The sequence below is a fragment of the Parasteatoda tepidariorum genome, chromosome 6, assembly GCF_982258835.1.
Source record: "Parasteatoda tepidariorum strain Cologne lab strain chromosome 6, Ptep-v5.0, whole genome shotgun sequence".
Classification (NCBI taxonomy): domain Eukaryota; kingdom Metazoa; phylum Arthropoda; class Arachnida; order Araneae; family Theridiidae; genus Parasteatoda; species Parasteatoda tepidariorum.
This window is the reverse complement of record NC_141760.1, coordinates 52626814-52645617: the sequence shown is the minus strand read 5'-3', so window position 1 is coordinate 52645617 and position 18804 is coordinate 52626814. Positions and strand designations below refer to the sequence as shown.

General features: G+C 29.7%; 1 protein-coding gene across 1 annotated transcript in view; it reads left to right on the top strand.

The window, feature by feature from the left end:
• The window catches only part of LOC107449813 (forkhead box protein O3), a 116581-nt gene extending 109737 nt beyond the window's left edge, over window positions 1-6844 (top strand). The window contains exons 2-4 of the mRNA XM_016065471.4: window positions 3129-3607; window positions 4416-4716; window positions 5293-6844. Coding sequence (XP_015920957.1) covers window positions 3129-3607; window positions 4416-4716; window positions 5293-5883 — 1371 coding nt within the window. The 3' untranslated portion in view covers window positions 5884-6844. The remainder of the gene's footprint in view (window positions 1-3128; window positions 3608-4415; window positions 4717-5292) is intronic.
• Window positions 6845-18804: the final 11960 nt, after the last annotated feature.

Genomic DNA, 18804 nt, shown 5'->3' with positions numbered 1-18804 from the left:
TTTGGCCTGGTTTAAATTCGGAAACCATGTCGTTTAGTGCCGTGCTTTAAGTTCACAAAATTTTGTCAGTACAACAAACTACAGTAAGTACTAATTGTCTTCGCGGTATTCACGACATGTTGACGTGTACTATCCATTAAATGTTATTAACTACCTATTAATGTGTGTGTTATCTAAAAAAAGTATTATTTTGGTTGCATTAATTTAGATATTGCATGTCTAAAAAATTTTCATGGCCTATTTCTTTAAACCAATGACGTTAACACTTTAAGTATTTGGGAAGATGTTTTATTTCGAATTATCTATATACTTTCTTCTAAATTAAAATTGAACATGACATGCCTCTGTTTCATTTACCATCACGCTATTCCTATTGTGGTGTACTCATTTATTTTTTCAACATATTCCAAAGTTATAATTTATCTTGCAAATACTTTCCAAAATGTCAATTACTTAATCGATAACATCTCTACTTGCTCCACTTGTGAACTATCACTGTCTAATTCAGTAATTCTATTTTTTGTACTAGCCGACCTAAAGAGAAACCTTTTATTGTAAAATTGCTCTGTTAATAAGTTCTTCATCGATAGTTGTGAAAAATCGTTTTTTTCCAATTTATATTAATGGCTAGAATGTTAACAATGACTTTAAATTAGCTGAAAACTTCTGATGTGTCATTTCATTTGAATATAAGTCTAGTTCGGTAAAGATAAGTGTCATCTTGATATCGATATAACTGTGAGAGGTTTTCTCTCTATGTGACGCTTGATCCATGTCTTCTGGGTTGGGTTCAAAATGACGAAGTTGTACAGTGGTATCCGCAAATCCTTTATAAATCTGCTATTCAATGCTAAGATATTAAATATTAATTGACTGAACGTTTCAACGTTTTTATTATCGATTATTCAAAGTTCAGGACCGTAATCTACCAATATTTTCGGACAGCCCCAAAATTTTTTTTGCACCTCCGTTACATAATCTGAAGAAGCGTGACGCTGAATTACCTCTTCAAATTTATGACCCACATCTACAATAATTTCTTCTCCCTCTGTTAAAATTTTGCATGTACATTATCCATTTCTCCGAATCTTCAGATAATAGAGATAGGCATTTTCGGCAGGAAAAATTTGAAGCACGCATCCATTCTGTCGATAGAACAGGGGGTAGAGGATGCGGGAGTGAAATAGATTCGATGTCCACTCCACACGCGATAAGATCATTACTGACCTGTTCGAAACAGGTTGTGTCCCCCTGATCGATGCTTCTCCCAATACATCATTTACTTCAAGGGTTTATTTTAGTGAAACAAAAGCGAATACTTAAAGGGGTGTCTCTTTGTAAAAAACCTCTACACAATTCACCCCATTGACATTTACTACTCAAAATTTTAGCTTCCATATTTTTTACTTCGATATATTCTATCATTTTAGGGTGCTCCCTAATCATATATGTATCATTTTTTTTCTTTCTAATCCTTGTCAAAAATGGTGTAATATATGCTCCTTAGGAGTCACACTCTGACGAATCATTAAAAACGCTCTATACCGCAGGAGAAACCCTTTACAGCAAATTCTCTTCGGGGAATTACGTTCTGGGAAAGTAATCTTACAATAATTTGTTTTTATTTTGATATCGTGTAAAAAAAAAAAATTCTGTATTCAAATATTGATGGTTTGCTCTAGATTTACCTACACTCTCCCTATCCCCATTAAAAAGTTCTCCCTCTGTGTAGCATCCTCTTATGAGTTTTTTTAAAGCATTAAAACCCGTTTGATTGCTACAGAAATAGCTAAGTCGTTTCTTCATCTGACAGTTAAACTAGTTTACATGTTTTAAGTCCCGCTATACTCAATGGTGATTCGTCAAATTCTGACAGCGTTTTTGTTATTTTATCTCTATTTGTAAAAAAAAAAAAAAAAGTATCATTTTTGATTTTAACCCCTAAAGTGTCTTTTTTGATTTTACAAATGACAAAAATGAACGCTTTCGTCTATTTTTAAAACAAACTAACGAATTTCCTTGGAATATCAGCTTTCTTATGTTTCTATATAATTACTACTTATACAATTCACATCTCTTTTTTCCCAAGTTCTTCAATTTCATTTATCATCATTTAATCTCATAACTTTTAATACATGAATAAATTGTTTTCTTCATTCCAATAAAATTATAAGTAAAGCGTATGACGCATTAAGCAAGAAAAAATAAGCGATGTAATCTTCTCTTACATACCAAATGCATGAAATCGTATGCGTTGCGCAAGATAAGGAATGAAATGTATTCATCGGCGAAAGCAATATTTTGTAACAAATAAGCATATCATCATCTATGTGCTGCTATGTACTATTTTATATAGTATATAGAACTCTGAGTGACAAAAGGTGATATTTTTCTATTCCCAGCTTTTCCATTCCTTCTAAGCATTGCCGTTTATTTGATAGATATTTCGTCCTTTATGCACTAAATTTTTATTGACGCATATCGGACAGATGTCTAGGATATATACCGTTTTCTTCTTTATCCTAGATTCATATTTCCTTTTATCGGTTCCTTAATAATTTCGGTCCCTTAATAATTCGAAAATAAAGTATTATCTGAACAATAAAAATAATATTAGTTATTTTGTTATTTATAAGAATGTTCATCGTAGGCTCTGTCGTCATATGTAATAACGTTTTTTTTATTTATTTATTTTTTTTTTTATATTTTTTTTTTTACTATTGTTAGTTAAAATGACACCTTTTCATGAATTTTAAATTTTTGTCCATCTTAAGCTAGTGCTATATGCTAATTAAAAAAAAAAATGACGATAAACATAGATTAGTATGAAAAAAAGTGAAAACAAAAAGTGTTTGAAATAAGCTTTTTTAATATTTGAATAGTTCCTTCAACGCTACATTGCATTGCTCATAAAAGTATGCAAACATTAATAATTAAATACTGGTTTTCATGATTTTTATCTAGGTTGACCAAATTGGCGAATAACAACACCTTATACCAATATTCCTTACTTAAAAATACATATATGTATCGAAAGTGATCCATGATACAACACTTGTTTTTTGTAAATTTTATTTTAATGTGTAAAAAAAAGATTATGTATCTAAAAAAAAAATTTCTCATTTCAGAATTCCATACGACACAACCTGTCACTGCATAACCGTTTCATGCGCGTCCAAAACGAAGGCACTGGCAAAAGCTCATGGTGGATGATCAACCCTGACGCCAAACCTGGCAAGGCTGCTCGGCGCAGAGCTACCAGCATGGAAACGCAGAAATATGAAAAGAAACGCGGCCGAGTAAAGAAGAAGGTTGAAGCTCTACGAAATGGTGCTACTCCGAGTCCCAGCTCATCTGTTTCAGAAGGCCAGGATTTATTTCCCGATTCGCCAGTCCATCATGGCTTCCAGCTGAGTCCTGATTTCCGTCCGAGGGCTTCATCCAACGCCAGCTCATGTGGTGGTCGCCTCTCACCCATACCGGCCGTAGAATCAGACATCCAGGAGAGTGACATGCCATCTCTGGAGCCATTGTCATGGAATACTGATATGGTGCATCTTGGTGGATACGATCAGCAGTCAGTTTCTTCAGGCAATGGGATGGACAGGTATCTGAACCCATTCTATATGTGTTATGATTAAAATATGATTATTTGAAGTGAAATTATTTTCTTTTAAAATTAACCAACTAAGTTCAGTAGCATTTGTTAAATGTCTGAAAGGCGTTTCATGTCGCCAGTATCTCAAGATGTCCGTAAAATGATTTCTCAGTAAAAGCATAATCTGTGTTTAGCTATATAAAACGTATGTGTTTATTGAGTAACCTTAGATATCTTGCTCGATCCTCTGAAAAAGGCTCTATGTTAATGACTTCATATACTGCAATTAATAGATATTATATTTATTACAACATTCATATTTTCGTATTTTCGATTTCTTCTCGTGCCCAATGATTTACAAACTGGTGTTTCATGGTAGTCAGTTGCATTTCAAATATGGGCTAAGAATATAATGGTTTGATTTTTATATAATTGCAATTATTATTTTTAAAAGTTATCTACAAATATTTAATCCCTATCGTCTTTCAGTTTTTTTCTGTTAATTTAATCTAGAATAGAAATTCCATCTGAAATGGGTTAAAAATTGTTCATTATTAAGATATATGTGTGTGTAAGGCTAATATCAGAGATTCTGGTTTATAACATAATCGAAAGAGTTATTTTATTTCTTAAATACATGGTTTTTCATAAATGTATAAAAATGATATAAAATAATAACTGTTAGTATTTTGTTCGGAATTACCAAAATAATAAAAGTATTGTTTTTATTGTAGTTATTATGTACTTGAAGTAGAAGATTTTGTGATAAACTATGTATCGCTCAGTGTTTTCTTCAATAGTTTTGCTTTTATTGCAGATTCACAACTGATCACCTGGTGAAATCTCTTACTGAATCGATGAAATTGCGGAATGGCTCTGGTGGTGAAGCAGACAGCTTTTCAAGATTAGCTGATTGTGCAGTCAAACCTATATCTAATGGCAGACCATCTCCTCAGCAACTTGGATCTGGTGGGAGTTACACACTGAATTTCAACCCTCACTATGGCAGCAATGGTAGTCTCAATCGAAACACTGGGGATTATCGACCACCTGTTTATCAACAACAAGTCAGCCCCGATCAAATAAATGCTATAAAACGGCCTCCTGCTCAACAACAGGTAAGCAAAATCTGCGTTTATTTTAAAATATTTTTAATATATCGTGTTTCTAATTTTTAAATCGATATTTTCTGTATTGCCTATAAGCAGAGATGTAAATATATCCTTAGCGAGTTTATGTAAATATGCACTGTTATAATATACATTCACTAACTGTGAATATATAATTAATATAATTTATCTATTTCGATAACTATGGCTGTACTTATTCGAGATTCATGTACAGCCTTACACTATGATTTTTATTTAAAAAATAAAAAAAACATTTATATAGATAATTTTCATTTCGATTAAATGGGATCAAATGACCTCATTTTGTATGTGAACAAGTAACATCTTGAGTTTTGTTAGAAAAGCAAATGGTAAAGTCATTGAAGTAGCCTGTGAATATGTTTCCAAAACGAATGTAAAAATTTATTTGGAGTGTATTTCATGGCTTATTTGTGCTAATGTTATAAATAAAAAAAATTAAAATTGCACAACATCTACATTAAATATCAATATATGTTTTTAAAAAATACATTTTTTTACTGTCCAGTTTGCTTCTTGTTTAATGTTCATTTTTCCCCTTTTTAGGTGATAGAATCGGTCAATGGTAGATCATACACCTTGACTAATCTCCAGAGTCTAAACAACCAGCAGCAGCAGACAATGCAGTCCTCTGCACAACTTGATGGAATGCAGAGTTACAGGCAAGTTTCCTTTTTAGACAGTGTCGATCCTTTAATACGGAGTGTAACGCAACAGCCACACCAACAGCAGTCATTGTACAAAGAAATGAAGGAAGAACGTTTATCACCACTGCTTGCTGCATGTGCAAGCACGCCACAAAACCCAGCTCCTTCTTACCACCAACACATGTTAAGTCAGCAACAACACATGCAACCGCAGCAACATCATCTTCAACAGCCATCAGCTTCTGCTACATCTCTAGTAAACACAGCTAACCATGTAGTGCTAACCATGTACAACTCCTTTCCACAGGATCTGGACATCGAGCAACCTTTTGGTGGGTTGGAGTGTGATGTGGATCAAGTCATTCGCCATGAACTCAGTGTTGATGGCAATTTGGACTTCAATTTCGATTCAGCATCCATGAATGGATCATCATCGAACTCGCAGCACCACCAGGCTGCAATCACATCCACTCGCTCATGGGTGCATTAGTTATTGCTTTTGAAATATCGAGACAATATGGTAGTTGGATAGGAAAATGGTGATGATTTCCCCCTTCCCTATACATATATATATATTTTTAATTGGAAAAAGGTTGAATTGTTTAAGAATTACTTAGCTGATTATCTAAATTAACATATGTGTCTAGCTAATAGGCACATTGGCGAAACTGATTTTCTGCGTTACAAAAACAATATTTAATAAACAAATGAAAGGAATATTTAAATAATTTCCCATTGATGGGTCTTAAAAAATCAAATTTTGGCGACGGCTGTGCCCAATTCTTATTCATTTGGTAAAATGTTCTTCTAGAAATGGGAAAAAAAGTATCTTACGAACTATTCCTAGAATATCTCATTATCACTCTTAAAGGGTTGGCATATGATATTAATGGGATAAGTTTTGACATTGATGCTAATTTGGTTCTCCAAATTAAGTTATTTACGTAAACACAAGTTTAATAGTTTTCAATATCGAAAATAGTAATTGATTTTAAAGAAAATGTAATCTGGGGGGACAGTACATAAGTAAATGAAATTTAAGTTTTCTAATTTAATATAAGTATTTGTCAAAAAGAGACAAAAAAATACCGAAAACTTTTGTTGTTCGTAAAGTTAATAAATATTTCTAATTTTGTTTCCCCCATTAAGATAAACGTTAAACCCACTGCGTGACATGTTTTGGTTTGCAGTTTCTAAAATATTGCTTACAAGGGGTAGGTTATTTTTTCCAGTCCATTTTAATAAGACCCACTTTTATGTGCTTTTGCCTCAGAAAATACTAAATCGATTTTAAAAGACCTTATATTTATTATATATTTTTGTGTCTTCTGACTATCGGCACGTTGTTTTTTCATTTTCAAATATTGATGTCTAAATTAAATTTTAAGTCAAATTTTAGAAATCATCTTGTTAAAATATTTAGCAAAATTAAAATTTCTAAAGAGTAAAAATTAAGAATTCGTTTAGATTCGCTAAAACCAGTTTTTATAAAAAAAATCATCCAAAATCGGTTATATTTTTACGAAATTTAGAATAGGACGTTCAGTCTCCCTTGAACAGAAATATATTAGGAAGACTTATTCTAAATTTTCACAGATTTTGTTAAATTTTTTAGATATGCCATTCTCAACAATTCTTCCTTTTTTTAATTTATTTTTAATTTGTCGACTCCTGAATTACAAAGTGTGTTTTTTGTCTGATAGAATGAACACTTATCAGCGTCATCGGGTGAATTAGAATAAGTGCGCCTGGTGCTATAAAAAAAAGTGATCTTTATTTTTTGCCATACTACAGACTGATTCATCTTATATATACAAATATATATATATTCACTTGAAAAGTTTGTTGGTGTTGAGAGTTCTACTGATTTATTTTCAAATAATGCGAAAGAAAAACTTTCCCAAGTGGAATTTTCCACAAATGGTACTGTTAGTTTTCAAGTGGAAGAAATGTACAAATTATTTTTTTCTTTTCCATTATGGTTGTTGTTGCACACCTGTGCATTTTTCAAAAAAATGAACTACATTAGCAATCGGAATTTTCGCTGCGAATTAGATGCGTTTCCATCGAGTAAACAGCTGTTTTGTAAATATATATAAATATGAAATAAATATATATATCTATACATATATCTATCTATATATATATATGAGAAGTTAAAATGACGATAGTATAAAGCCTGATATCATTTTATATCAAGTTTAAAAAAGTAAATATCATTTCTTTAGTTGTATTTAAACCATTTTCTTTCACGTTTTCTTTTACAAAACTTTTAGTCCTTGTTTGTTATGATAAAATTTGTAAAAGAAAACTGAAAAGGAAAATATCTAACCTATTTTCGTAAGATTTTTAAGAACTTTTTTTTTTGTTGCTTTGTTTCCCAAAAACTTAAATGAGATAAGAAAATTTAATAATCAAAAATAAATTATTTAAAAAATAATATGTTTGTTATAATTATATGGTTTGCTAGATTATGCAAGACAAATGATTTTTTATTTATTATTCAAATTTATATTTTAAAAAAATTGGATAGATTTAAAGCAAATACTTTTAATTATAGCATTTATTGTCAATATTTTATTTTAATGATACATTTTAGAATGTTAATACAAAAAAAGTTTTAAAGTTAGTATGAAATCAATCTATTTTAAGATTTAAGGTGCCATTTTTAATGATACCAGCTTTAAATAGATATGTAGATTTAGACAAAGCTAATCATTGTGTGATTCAATTAAATATGTAGAAAATATATTTATTATCCATCAGATTTCATTGTATATGTAAATCTTGAATGTAATATTTTGCGAGACTTATTTTCCTCTTAAATTAGAATTCTTAATTTCATGTACATTCATAATTAACAATAATTTATAGTTTGTTTGTTTTTTTAAAAAAAAGTTTCTGAGATGATTTTACTAAAACTTGTTAATATTTCACATTACATCGTATGTACTTACAGGTAAGTATATTTACTCATAATTATCTGGCAGTATAATTCGTGAAACAGAAAATACTTTTTGTGTGCCATATCAAATTTGTCGCTATGAAATATTTAACATTTTCTATAAACTTGATAAATTTTCATCATACGAAACTACAACTTTTACTTGTTTTATAGCTCATTTTATTCATTCTGATATTGATACATTACATACTATCATTACTTAACTTAAAATCTTGAATTTGAAGTAAATAGTGAGAAAAGTTTCATTGACGAGATGGTTTTTATTTGAAACGATAATCGAATCAAAAGTGTGATAAACAAGTAGTAGTGCTATTTCAAATTACGCTCTGAGCTTGTTAGTATTTTAAAACCAAAGTGTATAATAGTTCTTTTTTAATATGACTATTGACTAAAAAATCAGTTAAATATATTTATCTTTTTTTAAGACTTGATATAAATTTGGAAGAAAATATTTTTTTGCATCATTTATTTGCGGTGAGGCAGATAGGTTTAGTCATTTTTGATTCAGCTCTTTAGACCACAGTTTACCAAATAATAAATAACTTTTCCAATCATATGTGCCTACGAATATAAAAAAAATTATTGAAAAAAAAAAGTGTGATTTCATACGTGAGTTTTTAATAATTCACAAAAAAAGGTGCTATTGCCATATAAACATGTATTCATAGATAAAATGTATAACTAGCTGGATTAGATTATCTATTTTTCAGTAAACTGACGGGAAGGAAAAAAAATTTTAAATCTTGAAAGAATATATTTGTCTTGGATAAGTTGGTCTCATGAATCAAAACTATTGCACAGTATTTTTAACCTTTTTTATTTGTTGCTCACTTATTTCTGAGAAAAATGGATCAAAAAAAGAGAATGGTGCAATTTTTTATAATCGCAAAACGAAAAAAAAAAATCAAAATTTAAAAAGAGATTTAATTACCTTTGTTATTATGAAGAAAGAACGAAAAAAAATCAAAATATTTTTGTTGCATTACAAAGAATCATATATATAAAGTTTAATTGTGTCTGTGCATGTTGTGTGAAGCTATTTGATGTCATTTTCCTGTGAGCTTGTTCAATCTACTCATTAACTACGTCCATTTGAGCATGCATATCGGGCACTTGTAATGTTCTTTGATATGGGCTCTGTGATGTTTGTTGTCATTTCATTTAAGATCATAGATTTAGAAATAAGGTGTTCCTCCTCTGTTGTTTGGACATCTCTTTGTGGCCACACTATTGCTGGAGGAAAAAAAAAAGTCCTCTTTGTGTTTTTACAATTTATTTGATTTTTAAGAATCACATAATTGTTTTAATGAAAATTAAGTATTCTGTACTTATTAATTTTGAAAAAAAATTTACCATTTACATGGACATTTTAAATAAAAAGAAATATACATCATCATCTAAATATTTATTGAATGTGCTTTTTTTTACAATTTATTTAAAATTTTTAAAGGAAAAAAATATGCTGTAATATCTAAACGATTTGGTTTTGTTTCACTTTTTTTCCTTCAGTTTTTATAAATATCGCAAACATTTGAATTAAAATAAATAGATTATTTCTTATTTGTTGTTAAAATTTTAATGTAAGTAAATTCATATCTAATATTTCACATTTACTAGTTCTATCTTTTTTTAAATTTTCAGCAGTGATGACAAAACACTGCAAATTTCTTTTTTTTGTTCATGTACCATAAACAACTGAATATTTATCAGAATTTTGAAATTATGATTTTTTTCAAGTCCCAATTTTCAATTTACTGTAAAAAGATATTCTTGATTTTCTATGAATCATTGGAAAAATATTCCTCAGTTAAAGAAATTATATATATATATAAAAAAAAAACAATTGGTTCTTTTATATAATTAAATTAAGATGTGTAAGTATTAATTGCCAATGGTTAGTTAGGTGTTATAATATTCATCAGCCAGGGTACGAAATGAGTTGAATTTCTAATGAAAGAAGTTAAACAAAAAAAGAAAATCGATTTTAATACAAGTTGATGCTGAAGTAGATTTTATTTAAATAAAAAATAATGTTTATAGAATCTTTTCCTCCTCAAAAAAGAACCATGGAACATTTCCTTTAATGTCTATTTTAGATTTCTTTTTGCATTTATAAATGTGATTTCTTCAACAATTTGTTAAAATCAAATGAATCTAATTTAATGGAGTTCTTTTTCTTTCGGCTGTGTATATATATTAAAAAAAAAAAAAAAAAAATTTTTTTTCCTATTAAAGTAAAAATTGTGGTCACAAAGAGGAAAGCGGGTCGTTTAAAATATGGCATATTTTATGTAATAATGAAATATGATTGTGAAAGTTCGGACTCGAGGATTAGTCCGAATTTCTTTTTTGACCGAGAGACGTAATAGTGAGTCCTACTTGAAGCTTCTTCGTGAAGCAAAATTTATTGATCTACAATGATTTTTGATAATGTTAAAAAAAAAAAATGCCATCTTCTGTATTTGCCGTAGAGAGAGACGATGATAAAGAGAGAGAATTTTAAAAGAAAATATGTAGATCGATGTGTCAGAAGAGCGTGGATCGTGGACCTTTTGTCAAATGAGGATATTATAAAAAGCTTTTACATTTAGTGTGACTAAGTGTTATACTGTTGTTCATGATTGTCCTTGGCCAAATTATAAAGCACACACACATTGTCATTTATGTCAAGGTGATTAAAATGTTTTGTGAAAAGTTAAAATGTTGTCTGTCTTGTTTAACTTATTATTCACCCATACTCCATAGAAATGGTATTACACAGTACAAAGTCACTCATCGTACTAAATTTTCATTTGTTATTTACATGTGTGTCAGGGTAAAAGAAAACTTTTTTTTTTTCATAACACTAATAAAAAATAATTTTTTTTTTCGAAATTCAGAGTTAAGTCGATAAAATATTATCAAATTGAAACATATTTAAATCTATCAAAATTGGCTTCTTTTTTTTTTTTTTTGTCAGTAAGTTAAAAACGAAAGTTTTAAACGTTTTCTAAAAATATATTACAAAAAATTAGTTTTTAATATAAAAAAACGGAAAGTTTCGATTGATAAGTAACAGGAAAAAAAAAATTTGTACGAAATGTGTAATGTATTGGTAACCAGAAATATATATATTGCAACTTATTAGAAAATGAACATTTAAAAGTGCCTTTTATTTTAAGTGTTTACTTAAAAAAAAATAATTTAGAAGTAAAGTCACTTAATTTATTAATGACTTCCTTAGAAAAAAGAAAGTTGTACCAATTGAGAATAATCCTAACAAAGTAAATATTTGTAATAGTAATTAGAGTTAAACCTATAAATACAGATAATTTTTGTGTGTAATTATTTTAAATGGTAATTAATTTTTTCTTAAAAATGGAATATGAATAAAAAAGGCCGTGTTTTTAAGGGATGGCTGCTTATTTTTACAAAAAGAGCAAAGACTGCTTATTTATGGGGATCAAAGGACGGGCCGCCCTTCTATAAACGTTTAGGGAGAACATTGATAATAAATATACACCGAAGATCCATTACATTATAACCACCCTGCTAATAACAAGTAGGACCACCCTCAGCCCTCAAAACTGCTAGCATCTGCCATGGCATTGATTCCACAAGGTGCTGATAGGTAGTCTGAGGTATCTGGTACCAAGCGCTCACCAACTGGTCCTGCAATTCCCTCACATTGCGAGGGGGTAGCGTGGCAGCACGAATTTGGTTTTCCAAGTAGGTACACAAATGCTCTATTGGATTGATGTCAGGTGAATTTGGGGGCCAAGACATGACTTGAAAGTCACTGGAATGTTCCTCGAACCAATTCATGACGATTCGACTCTTGTGACATGGTGCATTATCCTGTTGGTAAACACCATTCCCCGCAGGAAAAACTGTTGCCATGAATGGGTGAACCTGGTCTGCAACTATGTTCAAGTAGCTTACAGACGTCAGGGATTGTTCTATGAGGATTATGGGTCCTAATGTGGCCCATGAAGACATGGGCGAGCCCATTGTTATAGATGGAGGGTGGTCGTAAGGATACCGCATCATGGAAAAGTTACCCAGCTCAATCTTAGTGTACTTTGACCCACTGAATTCTGAAAAATAAGACATAATAAAATTAATTAATGATGTATTGTTAAAAAAAAAAAGATCTATTCAAAATTGTTTAGTCTAACTTACTTCTACAAAGCTCTTCATGCTTGCAAAAAGTCAGAAAGATAAAGTCTTAAAACTATGAAGTGAAGTGATAGCTTTTCATTTTTATTATGTTAATTTATGCATACGAATTGAGTTGAATTACGAAGAAATCAATAAATTAGTACTAAACGAATACAGACATAAATAATAAAGCTAAAATAATTCCTATTTTTTTTATACATATTTATTTATTATTTGTTACCCTTCTCGGTGACTTTACGTTATAAGATTAAGTAAAGCACGTATTTAGTAGTTTATCCCATCAATATAAAGATTTACTGTATTCAATATCATCATAATGCAGTTGCTCTAGGCAACTCATAATATTTGAAATTTACCAAAATCGAGCTACTTTCTCTGTACTTGTATCTCCGATATGCTGTAAGATAAGATATCTGTCATAAAAATATGCATTATTGGTGTAGCTGTAGTCGATCAAATTTACCCGTAAAATACTTTAAACTTATATAAGAAAATGTCAGGTACCAATTATAATTTCACCAATTACCATGGTGCCAGTATTGTCTATTAAAAAATTAAGCATCACTGGTATCAATAATACGGCAACTTTTTTTCTGTTCCCCCTTAATTTTGCTTTTTTGACCATAGCGTATTTTTATTTCAAATCGGATCAATAATCATCATTAACGTCAATAATAGGTTGTCGATTTTTTAAACTCTCATAAACGAATTAGTAAAATAACTTATTATTTTACTTCAGTTAGTAACTATTACCAAAATGGTGTTTTTTGATGAATCTTCAATGAATTAGTAGTTCCATCTCAATGCATTTCACCACAATTTTTTTTTCAATTACCATTGATTTTAAATTGCATAGTTTCATAGTAACACGTTTTAAAAGCATAAGTATGAACATGAGGTTTCCAATAGTCTTAGTAATACTTTGATGACGTAGTTCGCTGCCACGATCATGTTGTTGATTTAGATAACCTGGCATAAGGAATGAGCAATAATTATTGAAGAACATGCAATAAAAAACATCTTTTATTAGACTTATAAACTAGCAAATATCACTTATGTTATCTTTAAAATTTGTTGATAAATTTAAATCATCTATAATTTATTTTAAAACAATGGCTTCCGCTAAGGCAATGAGATAATTCCATTTATTTTAATGTCTCTAAATTAAAAATCTGGCATCGCAATTTGTTTACAATTGCTCTCATGTTATATGTCGCAATTTTAGAGCTTACGGTGTACCCGCGATTCGGCATAAATTCTTTATTTCATATGGGTAATAGGTTACTGACTTTTGCTAATACAGATTTACCGATCATGCTAATTTTAATTAATTAAAATATTCATTGCAAACGCTTACGATAAATTTCATCTTCAAATGTTTAAAAAAAATAATCTCATATTTCTGTTTATATCTTTCCACGTTTCTTTAAAGCTGTTTCTGGAATATAACTCTAAATTTAAATAATTGCCTGAAAATAACATAATTAAGAGATTATTTTACTTTTTAATGAAGGTAATTGTAATATTTTATTTGTCTAGTATACGGTCACACGAAAATAAATTTATTGAACTAGGGTATTTGTGTATCGTTTTTCAACTTTTTTTTTTCAAAGCAAAATGTTATACCCGGCAAAAGTGTTCAATTCACATGGACATTACAGATATAAAAAAATTTTTAATTCAAATTATATTTTTTGTTAGAAGTATTGGCATGAAATTACCAGTAAGAGCACGAAAATTGCCGCAAATTTTAGTTAAAGCGGTCATTTTTTGAAGTTAGGAAGTAACACTTACGTTGAAAACTGACTTTTTTTCATAATCAAAACATAACTTAAAGGAACAGAAATGCCGCATCAGGAAGTAAAAAAAAAAAGGTACCCAAATTCAGTACCACTTGCAAGGTGGCTAGCGATTCAGAACTCACCATGCATAGGTGATGTCTCGAATATCTATGCGGAACAAGTCAACTTACATGTAGAACCAGTTTATCTAATATGAATAGAAATATTCTGGCAAATTTCATCACAAATTTGATATTAAATTGTAAATTTGGTAAAGCTTTGCCTAGAAAGATAAGTCAATTTCCTGATACCACATATACGCGCGTACTCGAAGGATGTCTCAACAACCAACGGTATTAAATAAATGATATCAAAAAACTGAACCGGGAAGATATTACCTGATAAAAAGCTTCATTCACTTCAGAAATAAGTAAATAACAATCTACACGTTGTTTCAATTGTTTCCAAAATAGGCGCCCATTAATAAGACTTGCCAGCCTTGAGTGGGAATAAACAAAAGTGATTTTAAATATAAAATGTAATATTAACCAACAAAAAATGATAAAATAAAGAGAAACGGAAGAAAAAAAACTGCAGTAGCTCAGAGAGAAAAATATTTTAGAGTGCACAGTGGGCCAGCATCCAAGGTTTCGTGGCCAAAATTAGTACTGTCAAACCCCGCTATAGTGAACCTTCAAGGGACCGAAATTTCTGTTCACTATAACCGGGAGTTCACTATATCCGTTCTGCAAACAATTTTAACTAATGGTCTTAAAACTCAGTATAGGTGTTTATTTTGAAATAGACATTTCAAAATTATTTTTAAAAAATGAAGAAAAAATTCAGTCGAAGACAGGAAAAAGTTCATTATATCCAACTTCCTCACTTTTTTAGTTCACTATATCCACAAAAAATAACATTATGCGTGTATATCAAGGCACGGGACCGAACATTTCGTTCACTATAGCGGGGTTTGACTGTATTTCGATAAAATTTGTTTCAAAATTTGGGGTTTTTTATTTAGGAGTTTTTATGTGCAGGTAAATTGAATTCATAATTGAAATTTTGAAATACGCTAAAAATACCCAAGAAAAAACAAAATGGCGGCTGAAATATGGCGAGCAAAAATAAAAATAATAATATAGTACGTTTAAATAATTAAATATAACAATGAAAATATAATAATTTTCGTAATTGTATATTAAAAATGAAAAGCAAATTATATTTCCGAAGTAAAATTACAAAATAACGCGAAAACATGAAAAAAAAACATAATTTTTGTTTTTCGGTATATTTAGTCCACCTTTGCAATACTGGTAAAATGGGGAAGGTTTTTTCGATAAAAGAAACATCAAAGAAGACAACAAAAAAAAGTTTAGCTAATTACCTCGTGGAACTTTTTGGAACTAAGTTTCTAAAGTCATTCAAGCATTGATAAGATATAAACTATATTGATAATGATAAGATATAAACTATAAGTTTGTCAAGAGTATTAACTAATCCAACAAATTGTACTATAATTTCAGACTAATTACTCTGATAAAAATTTAACAGAAAGGTGAAATTCCTATATGTATTTCTGAAATAAAAATTTAAAAGTTACATTTAAAAAAAAAAATTTTAACATATTTTTCATTAGATTGTACTCTTGTCGGTCCAAAAAGTAAATTATAATATTTGGAATGATTATTAAATTTTGGAATGATATTAAAACTGCCTACACATATTTTAGTTGAAAATTTAATTTTTGTCTTTTGGCCAAAGATCATGGTCTTCTGGCCCACAGTGGAGTGGCAAATCAGAGTAAAATGCATTTCCATGCGCTATGGAGAGATAACGAGGAACTAATTTTGTTAACAAAGGAATCAGCATTCATACGAATAAAACAAGATTCCAGGGCATCAAGATGAGATGATGTGACTGGTATGAAAATAATTTTGGCATTGTCGAAATTAAATTTATGCCCAAGATTCCAGCAATTGATGATTTCTCGTATTCTTGATAACGGACATATCGATCGTGACCCCTAAATCTAACTTAAGCGCGTCTAATTTGCCCAATGTAGCCAAGGTCGCGCTGACAAGGAATATTATATCAGTGGACTGAATCGTCTCCTACTTACAGTGGCAGTACTTACATCGACTTATGTTGACAGCATTGTAAGAAATTCTTGCCCTCACAAAACTATCGGTAAATTAAGTTAGTGTATGGCCTCCTCGTTTAATTCATTCTTTCCTTTGGTTCATGGAACTGACGGTACTATACACGATTTCCAAAAGAATAGTCAAGTTTTCAGAAAACAACATTCATCAATAGATTTAATGCCATACAAAAAAACAAAAAAAGAATTCTTAAAGGATACTTAAAGAATACTTAAAATTAAAACATCAGTAAAAATCCGTTTGTTTATTTCCTCTTTATTTTGATTTTATCTTTCTTATTTTCATCGGAATAGTTTATTGTTTATTTCGATTTTTCACTAAAACTGTTTAGGAATTTGATCAAAACACTTAGCTTTGTTTAGGGAAATCACCCCACAAAGTTGTTATTTTAACATATCTACCATGAATTGATCATCTCCCTCAGGGATTCGATTAAATTTATATTTCATCATCTCCCTGCCACATAAATTTTTCAGAGAAAGCACATTTTCTTTTTTTGATTTTGTGACTTCAAATATCGTGTGCACAAATTGGTTAGCATTTTTAAGGTTTGCCCTAGAACTATCAAGATCACACCATAGTAGGTGAAAACTGGATTCCTAAATCAAAAGTTATTGTATTTTTCAACACTGTACAGTGCACAAAATAAAAAGAGATAACTTTCTGTTTCATTTTTAATTGCACTTATAAACAAACTACCTTTAACTTTTACTAGCCATGTGCTCATATTCAAGACTTTTTCTAAAGCTGAACTATAAAAAAATACTCTTAACAAAATTCAAGAAATATTAAAATGATCTAAAAATAGAAGTAAAAAAAACATGAAATAAATCCAACCGACCATACCTTTGTAATTTAATCCAGATCTAATGAAAGTGGATAAAATTCCTCTATGATTTAAGAAGATATATATCAAACGAAGCAGTAAAAATTAAAGGTTTGATCGTCACGATTTATTTCATACCGAAAGTAATTAGTAGAATTTAAAGATGCCTACCCTAAACAATCTTTACAAAATTGACTTCTCGAACGTAAAGTAACATGAAACTCAAAAAATCTTTTCAACGCTTTTATAAAAATTATGGAGGAAATAGTTGGAGTAGAATGTCGCTTCTTTTAAATGCAAGGCACAAGTTTAACAAGAAATATCAGTTTTTATTTTTCATTGAACGATGCTAAAGTGAATCCAAGAAAGGGTAATCGCCCAAGTATTTTCTGAGAAGGTTCTTTTGCAAAATTTTTATAAAAATCCGTGCACTCAATTGTAAACGCTCTTCAAGAATCACGAATCTCAAAATACAAAAACGAAAAAGGGCATTGATGGTCTTTTTTTTAAAAAAGTACTTTGAATAATATAAAAAAAACAGCTATTTTTTAAAACTTTCAAGTTCTTTTCTGAAATTTAAAAAGAAAAAATATATAATGCATTCTTTCAACAAAGACGTCTTTGTGAAAGAGTTTTTATTTTTTCCCTCGCTAGAGCAAAGATGAATATATTAAATTGGAAAGATTCAAATTATTTTCCTCAACCGGCGGCTTAAAGTTTATTTTTCTAAGTACACTTTAATATCCACTATTCAAATTTATTTTATTATCTCCAGTAAAAAAAAAATTTTCTAATTTATTTGTATAATCTTTTTTTATAATTATAGATGTTTCATATTATAACTTTGTGTTTATCTTGGATTTTTAGTTAAAATTTTGATTTGTGGTTTCTTGACTTATTTTCGTATATAACAAATTTTTGATTGATGTGTTGTCATATGGCAGCATCATACCTTTTAGGAAACATTAAAAATTAACAAATTGCTTTTTTACGTTTGGAGTGAAATAGAGCTTAGCAATTTTTAGAACTTCTATAGATTTTTTCTAAAAATGTGTGAAGCAAAAAAATGTAAACCAATTACGTGATTCACGGTTTTGAATAAATTTCATAAAATGCAAAGTTTTTTTAAAATTATTTTTATATCAGTTTTAACTAATAAAAACCGATTTGGACGATGCTAAAAAAAATATTTTTTTAACGTAAATTACGCAACAATTAAGTTACTCATTGAAAAACTAAAAACAGAAAAATGTATAATGCTAAATTGTCTTTCAAGACGAATTTTTTATATTTTGTAACCGTCGGTGAACAGCCGACCCAGTTGTTTGAGTTTACGATTACCAATGTTCAACTCCGTAGCCTTGTAATTTTGAACCCAATCCAAAAGACAAGCGAACTCCTGTATCAAGCAATGGGGAAAATTTGCCTTCGTGGAGGATTTTTTGATTGAACTAACCCGCCTTTACGTTACATGAAGGTGAAAAGCACGAAAGCCTCCTACGGTTAGCCTGATGGC